Source organism: Eptatretus burgeri, chromosome 1 (assembly GCF_056783735.1).
Source record: "Eptatretus burgeri isolate ZD-2024b chromosome 1, Ebu_testis_v1, whole genome shotgun sequence".
NCBI lineage: Eukaryota > Metazoa > Chordata > Myxini > Myxiniformes > Myxinidae > Eptatretus > Eptatretus burgeri.
In genome coordinates, this window is record NC_140961.1 from 113,578,362 (window position 1) to 113,590,663 (window position 12,302).

A 12,302-nucleotide genomic window follows, 5' to 3' on the forward strand; every position below is an offset into this window, starting at 1 on the left:
TGGAAGAACTGGACTGGCCTGCACAGAGCCCTGACCTCAACCCCATCGAACACCCTTGGGATGCAATGGAACTCCGACTGCGAGCCAGTGTGCATAATCACCCAACATCAGTGTCTGACCTCACGAATGCTCTTGTGGCTGAATGGAAGCAAATCCCCACAGCAATGTTCCAACATCTCATGGAAAACCTTCCCAGAAGAGTGGAAGCTGGAATAGCAGCAAAGGGGGGACCAACTCCATATTGATTAATGCCCATTGTTTTGGAATGAGATGTTGGACGAGCAGGTGTCCACATACTTTTGGCCAAGTAGTGTATTATGCTACATATCGGTTTTGCACGACATCTCAATGGTGAAGAATCAATTAAAAAATGTTTTTTTAATTATCACATCCGGATCCGGATCCGGATCTTCACCAAAATTGAATTAATTCTTCCCTGTCACACACCCAATGTGTCCACCAAGTTTCGTACAAATCTGTCCACAACTTTTTGAGATTTCATACAGACACAGACAGACAAACAAACAGAAAGGGGTGAAAACAACTTCCTTCACCATCGGTGGCAGAGATAAAAAATCTCCCACAAAATAGTGTTGTGGGCCAGGGTTCGGTGGCGATAAACGACCACTTGGTGGAGCAGTGGAGCCGTCTCCCACCGACCACCCGGAATCTATGTCGTGACTCTCGGACAACTCCAAAAGGTCACGGGTCACTTCAAGACCATGATCGCCAATTCTCTGATGGCGTGGGGTAGGATCAATAGCCAAATTTAAATATACCTAATATAAGTACCCACGTCGTCGAATTACCGGGGAAGTCACACCCTCGGCCGGCTCTGGAGTCGCAGGTACCGACTCGGATCCGGCATAACCGAGCGGAGTTACCAGAGGCGCGCCGGTCCCAATGACAACTTACGGCACCAATGGCCTTACTATTTCTCAAGCCCGAACCATGCAAGGCCAATGAAAGAAAACACGAACAACGAACTGGAACATTGAACATGGAAGTTTATTTATAAACAATAATCGGGGAGGGCAGCACACAAAGAGCAGAGTTATCTGAATAAAAGAAATGCAAGCAATGTACAGTGAGCGAAAAGCACTGAACAGTTCTACTTAACAGACTGATGCCACACACACACACACACACACACACACACACACACACACACACACACACACACACACACACACACACACACACACACACACACACACACACACACACACACACACACACCCAAAGAAATGGTGGCCGTGGCCTTTATTTGGCCCTTCAGCTCGGGAGGGAAAGGCGATCTGAGGGCAGGGGCCTATTCTTGCACCTGTCTGCCTCATGCGGTCTGGTCGAGCTTGTCCGGTGGTGGGACTCGAACCCACCGCCATAACGCAGCATCAAGTACCAGGGACCAGGAACGACGCAACGGACGCCAGCCAACACGGGAACGGACCAGACGAGACGAGCACCCGCGGGTAGACGAGAACGCCAGCAGGCAAGACGAGGCTTCTTCTCCTTCTCGTTTTTCCTATTCGACGGGGTGAACCTTCCCTTCTCTTCCACGGCTCGCCACCTACTCTTATCCTTCCCCTCCCCCGCGGGTCGAGGGAACCGCTCTGAGGGACTCGCCTCCGGATTGGACGAGGGGTTGTCGGGCAACTAGTGGCCGGCCCTCATTGGTCCGGTTGAACACTCCATCTGGCTAAGGCGGAGCCAGCCCTGAGGTGATGAGCTTCCCTGATTGGACAAGGGGTGGTCTGGTGGTAGGGGCAATGACCACCCTCCCTCCGTGTGTGTCTGAGAACCCAGACGGAGCAACCAGGAGAGCACCCTATTCTCCATCCACCCTTGTAGCAGGAAGGGGCGATCTCGGGTTGGCTGTCGGGCCAGCCGCCGTCGATTGGACTTGCTCACAGTAAGCGGAGGGAACCTCACCTCTGTACGTGACATGCTGCATGTGGGCGATGGATGGCGATGGTGCGAAAACGAAGGATGATTGAAGATGTAAAAAAAAAAAACCTGACTATAAAAGTAACTCGTAGCACACATGTAATTAACCCATTAGACAGAAGGACGGGACCTGACTTTTAACACATACTTATCGAAATAACTAAACTTTGGGACTGCTGTCTGTGTGCAAATGGCTTCCAGATTCATAACAATATAACTACTGTTTAGCAGGTAAACATGTCATATATTGTGTGTACCATCAACTACCGGCTGACATACTCGGGGGAGTAAATTGACTCCCCACCTCGAACTCGCGTGAAAAACGAGATGTCGTTCAGGCGACATTTAATGATGTATAAATGGAGAATTAAAAAAAGATATATTCTTCAAAATGCCAATTGGGGATGTGTTCCCATTACCATTCAGCTTGCTGTCGCTTGCCAAGCCAGGCGTTCCTTATCAACGGTTTTGATGGCGTGCTTGCTCGCGTGAGTTTAAGCCACTTGGCGAGCACTCCACAAGCTGATTGGTAATGAAACGCACACCTGCATTGGAACCACCGGCAACGCCAGGTACCCCTGCTGATAAAATACAGTAGCAAAATATTTAAACATTGATGTTCTCCAATAAATGTCCACCTCAACTGTGAACCATTCGTAAATGCAGGTAGTACATATATGAACCACTATTTATGGCCTTGTCTTTCAAATACCCCAATAGCATTATAAATACAGCCCATTTATTGGGTGGTCGCTCGACTACCCTTCGTCTCAGGTTTTCCGTCTGTCTGTATGTATGTAATGTACAGCTCTTGAGGCCAGAGGAGTCAACCGATTTTGATGAAACTTGACAGGTAGGTTCATACCAGGATCTATTTGTATGCTTTTGAGCACCGTTGATATGGACGCCACCGTTGCCTTGCAATGGGATTTTGAAATTTTTGAAAAATTCCGAAAACATTTTTTTTTCGAAAATCAAAAATCGGCTTCCGTGTTTTTATGCGCACTATAATCAACCTCTTTGTTAAAAAAAATTCAGCCCAATCCGTCAAAAACTGTATGAAGAGTATGCAATTATATTACTATATGCTTTCACACCAACGTTCGCGTTAGGATTCCCTAAAGGGGCTGTCACACCTTGACGTTTTAGCCAGCGTATGCCGCCGTATGAAAAATTTGGCGAATACGCTGGCACACGTCGAATACGTTATGGGTAAGTTTTGTATACGTTAAGAGTACGCTGAAGCACGCTGAAACATGCTGGCATACGTCGTAGTACGCTGAGCTCGTTGACAAATTTTGTGCATGCTCAAAATTTTTTAACGTATGCCAGCGTGTGACTCACACTTTCCGCATACGCTGGCCATAAGTTGTAGGCATGTTATGCGATTTTTGACACACGTTGCTTGTAAGTTACTCGTAAGTCGAAACACGTCGAGGTAATGTTTAGCGTACCCGAAACTTATTTCTAACCTATGAGTAACGTGCTTTGAACCTATGTGTAACGTATCTCCAACGCATATTGACGTATGTAGATGTATTTGACGTCTTCCGGACGACCACAGAACTTACTGAACGTGTTTCTAACTTACAGCTACGGTATAATGGCGTATTGGCAGCGTTTAGGGGAATTGGTAAATAAAAATGGACTTCACAGGAGGAACCCGTCAGTGTTCCAGACTCCATGGTTTTTTTTTGTTTGTTTGTTTTTTTTCGGCATGACGGTGATGTTGACACTTCGATGTCTAGTGCGGTTATGATTTAAATCGTGGAGCGGCAGCCTATTAATAAGCTACGCCACGTGATCTTTGGCGATACGCTGCCGCGCGCTATGCATAAGTTAGACTATCGTTGGGTATAAGTTGTGAACGCCAACAACACGCTAAGCTTTCGTTGCTATAAGTTATCTATAAGTTATCGAAACGTTCTGTGTACATTACTAATACGTTATGCATACGTCCAACTCGTTAATATACGCCCAAAACTGAAAAAAACATCAATAGTTCAGCGTACGCCAGCGTTTTAGATCAATTTTGATACGTTGCCATACGCTGGCTAAATCGTCAAGGTGTGACAGCGGCTTAACATAGGGTTAGGGAATCGAACACAAAGGATGAATGGACAGTTGCTAGTCATGTTCCTATATGGAACAACGAATGGCACAAACGCCATCTGATGTGTTCTCTTATCGACATATTTCAAAACACCCATGTCCCCTTCCGGCTTGTTATAGTGTTAATGTCTCTGACAGACTATTATGAAGACATGAAATGTTCATAATAATTCGTGTGTCCCCCCCCCCCCGAACCCCTCCTCTCCTCCCATCCAGAAATCACATCAGTCTCACTGAGTAGTACACCATCAATATGGGACTGGAAATTGTTAGGAGCCAGAACACTTTCTATCCCACAATAAGACTTGTGTTGAACAAACTGTACACGGCCTTGCTAAATACTTCCATTTGATTTGTTTTCACCACATTCCATGACAATCTTTTGCATTGCATAAGAGCTGAGCTGAGCCAAGTCGGGCTACATATGCGTTTGGCTTGTTGTTGCCATTTGGAGGAAGAGTTTGATCCAATCTGGCAGAAATTAGTAGTTGTACAATTAACACCTTCCCCATGATGACTTCAATTCTGGACCATGAGGTAGGAGGAAAGATGAGAATACAATTATAAACTGTCTCACCTGGGTTCAAATCCCTGCCCAGCTACAAACTATCAACCTGGTGTTTCACAGGCAGGGTGATTCATCAATATGTGTGCCGTCTCTCAGATGAACATTAAACTAGGTGTCACATTTGCCATCATTTGTTGGCGGATGTAAAAGATCCCCTTTTTGCCAAGTGAAGTGTCCTTTGCGAAGAGTAGGATAGCCCGAGCTGCTTTTTTGGAAAACGTCCATTCATGACAAATGCAATTTCGTGAATGCTATTCTGAATTTGAAACAAACTGGGATGATCCAGCATGTCATGCACCATGTAGTGCTCGTAGTTTTTTTTTTTTCATTTTTATTGCACTTATTTCTCCAGGGTCTCAGAGTTGTGAAGGAGATGCAACACATCGCGTGCATACATGGAGATAAATACACAATACAGCACCTGACTTTGACTTCAGATCAACACAGCCGCTGAAATTGTGTGGGACGAGACGTAATGTCCTGGAACACTACGGGGATCAGTCACACCATCTCCTTTCTAAATGGACTCAGTGGGGAAATTAAGAAAAAGTTTCAACCTCCCCAAGGATGCCAACCTATGGAGTTTGCCTGTGCTCTATCCTTGAAGTTACTCCTGTCCACATGTAGGGTGCAGAAACAGACCCTCTGAACTACAGACCAGTGAGTTTATTCACAATTTCAAACAAAGTAATAGAATGTATCGGTTATGGTATCGTATCTCCTGTTTTCAAACAGCCTTTTCTCTGACAATCAGTTTGGATTTAGCCTGGTCACTCAACTGTGAACATGCTGCTGCTCCTCTCTCAGCAATGGATGGAGCCCCTTATTCTCAAAGAAGAGGTTATAGAACCGTCTCCCTGGACATATCTCGGATATTCTATAGTCTGGCATCCTGCTTTGCTTGACAAGCTCTGCCTATGGCATAGAAGGCCCTCTTCATCCCTGGATCTCTGATTTCCTCCACTCACACAGTCAATGTGTTGCCATCAATAGAACCCTCTCCCAATGGAGGTTAGAGTTCCAAAAAGCAGTGTTTTGGGCCCAGTCTTGTTCGTCATCGACAGAAATGACCTCTCGGATGCTCTGGAAACCCCTCTTTTCCTTTTTGCAGACAACTCCACATTATATCGTACAGTACCCCCACCCCTCTTCAAGGCACACAATAGCTGTATCTCGCGTGCATACGAGTAATGTGCATAAATCTCTGCTGATCTGGAAATGGTTAGACACTGATCTGATAAATGGAAGATGTCCTTCACTCCTGGAAAATATCAGTCTTGCCCTGTCACTCTGGATGGATCGTCAAATGAACCCACCTATCTGTTTACTTGTTCACCCACTGGAAGAGTTTCAATGTCTTCAACAGGCCTCACCATCAGCCATGACCTTTTGTGGGCTGACGACATCGCAAAGCTGGCCTCCAAAGCCAGCTGCTTCCTCCATCTATCCTTGGAAAAATCAAACCTACTCACAACCTACAAAGCCTTTGTCCGCAGCTGAATGTGGCCCGTCATACCTTATCCACACCCAATTAATGTGTTCTATCAATTTGTTTATCCTCCACATATGACACAGAATATTACTAATAACTTTATTGAACTTAGCATATTCCTTCATCAATGTAACTTACACATTTCACTCATCAGCAATGGTGATACAACTCTCTTGCAAAAAACAAACAAACAATTTTTGAGCAACAACAAAATAATAAAACCATCCATGCACACAATTCATCCCATCTCCCTTCTATTGTTCCTCACACATCACCTCTCTCAGCTCTCCCGTGTTTTGTTTTGTTGTTGTTGTATTTTGTTTACAAGGTTGTGGCTCGTGGAGGAGTTAGAACACATAATGGATCCGGATGCAACAGAACAAAAGGAACAGTAGAAAGAAAGGGGGAGGGAGACTTAACAGTTGGATCGAGGGACAAAATAGAGGGAGATTGCCAAATAAGGGATGTGAGGAAGAATGAGGGCTCGGGGACGAAACACAGGATGGACAATAGGGATGCAGAAGCAAACTCTCAGGAAGGAAAAAAAAATGGGAATTTGGAAAGAGCGACGGTGGTGCTTCTTCTTCAGGGTCTTTGCCGAATTTCTCAAAGATAAGTTTTCCGGTCGTTTTTGTCTTTCTTTTTACTGTTATTTTGTTATCTCTGTGTTTACTGTGTGTTTATAATTCGGTCTTGTGTTAAAACTTGTGCTCATTGTTGAGTTTTCGACATCTTTTCACATCAGGCTTCCTTGAGGCCTATCCTTCTTCCCGTTTGTGTGCACGATCGTGTTTATTGTATTTTCTCCTTTTTACTATCAGCTTTTATTTTCTCCACTTTTCCCTCCACCCTCCTTCTATCCCTGTCAACTATACCTTTCGTTTCATGTCTTAAAATATAAAAAAACACAACAACAAAAAATACCTTACCCCAAGTATCCACGTGACTTCCTGTACCGACTCTTCTTCCTCCTCCTCCTTCTGCTCATCTACCATCTACTACTTTTGCCAACCCACATTCACCTTCACAATTTTTATTCAACCTTTCCTTTCCCTAATCTTACGTAATATTTATCAAAAAATAATAATAATTATAATAATAATAATAATAAAAACGTGTCTCAAAATGTTACAACTTCCTCTTTCACACGTGTGGTTCTCAGTATTGTATCATAATTCACGACTCTTCTTCTTCAAAAGGCTGATTTTAATTCGACCTTTCTGTCATCCAGCGTCTAAAAAATCCCACTGTTACGACGTTTCTTTTCTCCATTCTCTTAATTCTCCTTTATTGCATCCCTCACGTAATGTCTGGCATCGCATCTCTGACGAAGAAAAATTTAAAACTCCCAGTTTGCAATGCAAGTTCGTGTTCCATCAATCGTCCCTTGTTTCCAACTTCAGTGCCAATTCATCCCACTTCCTTAAATCTACCTTCTCCTAACCCCTCACCTGTTATTCCCTCTCCTTACCCCTCCCATCTTGCCCCTCATCCTACCTCCGCTTTTGGCAACTCTTCACCATCTTCTACTTCAGTATCAGCTCATCATCTGATGTCCCAAAGTTTGTGTTGTTCTAACATCTGGGGGTTCCATTGTAACCCAACAGATATCTCACTCCATCAATCAGTTCCAATGAGGTGTAAAACTAGAAGCAGAAAGATGCCAGGCTGGTTGAGTAGTGAGATAAGGAATCCTATCAAGGAGAAGCAGAAGGAATTGATTCAGTTTAAAATAACAGGACTGGAGTTAGATTTATATCACTCTCAGAGGAAACAGAGACAAGTTTAGAAAATAACTCAGCAAGCCAAAAGAGAGTATGAGAAGGACATGGCTAAGAGTATTAAACATAATAACAAGGCTTTCTTTAAGTATATCAGGCAGAAACAACAGGTGAGGACCTGTGTAGGCCCATTGAGGAATAGCAGCGGGAGAGTGGTTAGTGATGAAAGTGAGATGGCAGGCTTATTAAACAGGTATTTTGCTTCTACTTTTACACAAAAACAGTCAGGAGAATTGCCAAGAGCTGAGGAGAAGGATATTGGGACCATACTCTGTGCAGAGCGTTGGTGCTGCTTAAGCAGTCTCCTTGGCTATCGGGCACAATCCTGGACGGGTCGCCACTCCGACACAGTATACCCGCATGCTGGCACTCATTTTGCCGACCTCAGAAGGATGACAGTTCGAGTTAACCCCACCTGGTATTAATTCAACAGCTGAGCGGGATTGGAACTCAGGACCCCAGGATCCAAAGCCCGCCACCCCAACCATTAAGCCAACACCAGGCATAATAGCTGAGAGTATCGATCAAGGAGGTGAGAAATGGGCTTTTACAGAAGATCCAGGTTGAAGTGAAGGAGGCTAAGGAACAGCTCGGAAATCTAAGAGAAGATAAGGCTACCTGGAAAGGTAGTGACCTCCCTGGAAAGGTAGTGGCAGGAAAGTATTGGGGCCAGATAATATGCACCCGAGAGTATTGAGGGAAGTGGCTGAGCAGATGTAATGGATATTTTCAATAGTTCACTAGAGTCAGGACAGGTACCGGAGGATTGGAGAGAAACAAATGTAACAACATGATTTAAGAAAGGATCCAGAGAAGAATTGGGAAACTATAGACCTGTTAGTTTGACTTCAGTTGTGGGGAAGGTGTTGAAGACATTAATTAAGGACCAGATGAGGAACCATTTAAATAAATACAAAACTAATTAAAGGTAATCAGCATGTGTTTACCAAAGGTAGTTCCTGTTTAACAAATCTTTTAGAGTTCTATGAATCAGTGGTCTGATTGGGTGAATGAGGGAAAGGCAGTGGATATAGTCTATCTAGACTTTAATAAGGCATTTGATGAGGTACCGCATCAGATGTTTTTAGCCAAAGTGAGGGCTTGTGGAGTGGCTGGTCAGGTAGTTAATTTGATTGCAAACTGGTTTAGTAATAGGAATCAAAGAGTGGCTGAGAGTGGGAGGATGTCTTGCTGAGAGGATGTAAGTAATGGTGTACCTCATGGATCAGTACTCGGACCATTATGATTCATTATTTACTGTACATGAACGATTTGGATAATGGGGTAAAGAGTAAGCTTTCCAAATTTGCAGATGACACAAAGCTTGGAGGTAAGGTGGATAGTGGAGGAGGTGGTGATTAGATTCAGGAAAGTATTGATACTTGCAGAGATTGGGCAAAATATTGGCAGATGGAATTTATCCTGAGCAGGTGTAAGGTGTTGGGGATGGGAAAGAACAATGGAAATAGAGATTACAGGATACAAGGGGTAATTTTAGAGTGTGTCACACAGGAGTAGGATCTGGGGGTGGTGATAGATATTGGAGGTAAGCAGTCAGCACAGTGCCAAGAAGCTATAGGTAAAGCAGAGGGTTTTAGGTTGTATTTGAGGGGGGTCATTTATAAATCAAAAGAGGTGGTGTTAACATTGCAGAGAAATTTAGTGAGGGCCACATCTAGAATATTGTGTGCCGTTTTGGTCACCACAGTTCCGGAAGGATATACATGCCATAGAGAGGGTTCAGCGCAGGGCTACTCGATTGATTCCAGTCCTCGCTAGACTCAGCTATGAGGAGCGGCTGAAGGAGACGGGGCTTTATTCACTAGAAAGGAGGTGGTTACGAGGAGATATTATAGAGATGTTTAAGATAATGAAATGTGTAGACAAAATAGGTGCAGACTGCAGATGAATTGTTCAACAGAGTAGACAGTGATAGGACCAGGGGCCATAGCCTGACTAAATAAGAGGAGAGTTACAAAGTTAAAAATATATGTTACAAAGCAAAACGGTGTCACAAAGAAAGATCTTACCCCTAAAACGTAAGCCCCTTAGTCAATCATCTTATCACGAATCTGCACACACAGATGCCTCAACAATTCCAGGAGGAGAGAACAAAGGTTGATGGACAAAGAAGTGAAGTAGGTAGAGTATGGTGTTCACCCCAGCCTCACCCATAAGTGAGCTGTCTGGCTCACATGGTAATGAAGAGGGTGTGTGATGCAGGTGAGTGAGAAGTGCGGTGTATGTGGGTACATGCAATGCGAGTTCTGAAAATAACTTGTAGACTCGGTTATCACTCGGCAAACCCAGGTCAAGTCAATGAGGTGTTGTGTGCACTGGAAGGTGCAAGAGTGTAGGACGCATGTGTAAGAGGTACAAGGAGAGAAGTCAGTTCTGGGGAGAATCACTGTTGACCCTTTTGATGCTCGAGAATTTGTAGTTGGTTTTACAAGGTGTACAGGAAATACTGTCTGTGGATTAGTGATAACTACACCTGGCAGCCTGTGTCTGTGCCCATTCTGCTTCATCTTCTGCACTCAGCACTTGGCAATTGGCGTGGCCCATCTCGTATTCTCCACTCGATCACCACCTTCACTCGACCAACCAACTAACTCCAAACTCCAAGGACTGCTTTTGCTGAACTTCTCCACTGAGCTCTCCAGAATTGAGCTGACACTCAACTCTCGAGAACTGAACTCTCTCGGAGTACTTCAGAACTCTCTCTCTCTCTGAACTGCTCTGCCAGTCCTCTTATCGCCCACGTTCTTGTCACCTCTCACGTCCGCTTTCCATGAGCCAGCCATGCCGACTGGCTGGTGCTCTGCAATCCAGTCATCACGATTGGTTCCAGGGATGCAATGGGTGAAGCCGCTGGTACAACGCTGGCAGTGCTGGTGGCTTGGCAACATGGCAAGAACAATGCTGGGAGCACTGGCAGCTTGGCTCTGCTGTGCTAAAAGAGGATGGTCCATGTTCAATGTATGCTATTGAAATGTTACTGAATAGATTTGTGTGGTTCATGATGTGATTTGTGGAGTGAATGTGGTACGGGGTTGGAATCTGTAAGGAGTTATGAAGTTTGATGATGGAGTTTGAGAATAAAGGTTTGAGATTGGAGTTGGAAAATGAGGAAGAGAACAATGGGGATAGTTCAACTGACATTCACAACACATCTTTCCCTTCTACCAGTACAAGGAGGTTGGGGGGGGGGGCGTGGAGGAGTTATTTAGCTAAATAAAATTGTGACAGATATAACTACACAGTTGGGGAACTCAGTTAATTGTGAAATGCAACAGAAAAATATCCAAAGAGACAAGAAAGGTAACACACCTACTGTACATGGATGATCTAAAATTATTTGCCCCAAATGATAAGAACTGGCAGATCAACTAAAAGTAGCACTAGGGGGACATCTGAATGGAGTTTGGTCTTGACATACGTGCCAAATGTACATTTGTACGAGGAAACAACATCCTCATCGATGAAAGTACAACAATACATGAATAGAACAAGACTCCTCAAGGTACAACACCAAAAAAAATGCGTAAAATAATCAGCAAAGAGTACCTACGTATGCAGAGTAAAACTAATTCTGAAGTCATCCCTCTCTTCATTAAACAAAACCAAACCAATAAACCAACTTGCAGTGCTAGTATTTCAATATAACTGCAATTATAAACTGGCCACAATTAGAGATCAACAATCTTCACACCAACACAAGGAAACTCCTCACTATTCACAAGATGTTCTGCAAAAACCAAAACATACCGAGGTTGTACTTACTGAGACGAGGAGGAGGAGGAGGTGGTTTGATGGAGCTTAACCAAGTGGACAGAAAATCATGCGTTAGGCTCGCGAAGTACTTGAAAAGCTCAACAGACTATCGGATGAGATTTGTACACGAGAAAGAAAACAACAAACCTGAATCCATAGTGAAACAAACTTCCACAAACAGGTGCAAATTATGGATACCACACAGGAAAACGAAACAGAAACAAACACAGCCACAATGATTGCAAAGCAAAAAATGGAGAATTACAAAAAGAAACATCAGCAGACATACTCTGACAAATGGGAGAATGACAAAAGAGCAGGAAGACTTTTAAAAAAAAGAGCTTGACAGGACAGGGATCAACAAGAAAGGCTCTTTGGAATGGCGAAGAAGAGGTCAAATTAGTTGGGATGGAGAACGAGTCATCATCAATGTCCATGAACAAGGAAATTACACTAATGCCTTAAAGAAAATGTCGGGATTGAGCCAATCGGACAAATGCAGGTTTTGTGGGGAAGAAACCAAGTACCAATCATCTTGTTTCAGGATGTAAACAACTCATGTTGGAACAGCTGTACGCAGAAAGACATGACAGTGCCTGCAAAGTAATCCACTGGCACATCTGAAACA

At 44.0% G+C, this 12,302-nt stretch overlaps 1 protein-coding gene across 1 annotated transcript in view; it reads right to left on the minus strand.

Moving 5' to 3' along the window:
* The window catches only part of NUBPL (NUBP iron-sulfur cluster assembly factor, mitochondrial), an 84,440-nt gene extending 77,302 nt beyond the window's left edge, over window positions 1-7,138 (minus strand). Inside the window, exon 1 of the mRNA XM_085895440.1 lies at window positions 7,049-7,138. Within this exon, the coding sequence (XP_085751566.1) occupies window positions 7,049-7,114 (66 nt within the window). The 5' untranslated portion in view covers window positions 7,115-7,138. The remainder of the gene's footprint in view (window positions 1-7,048) is intronic.
* Between the last annotated feature and the right edge of the window lie 5,164 nt (window positions 7,139-12,302).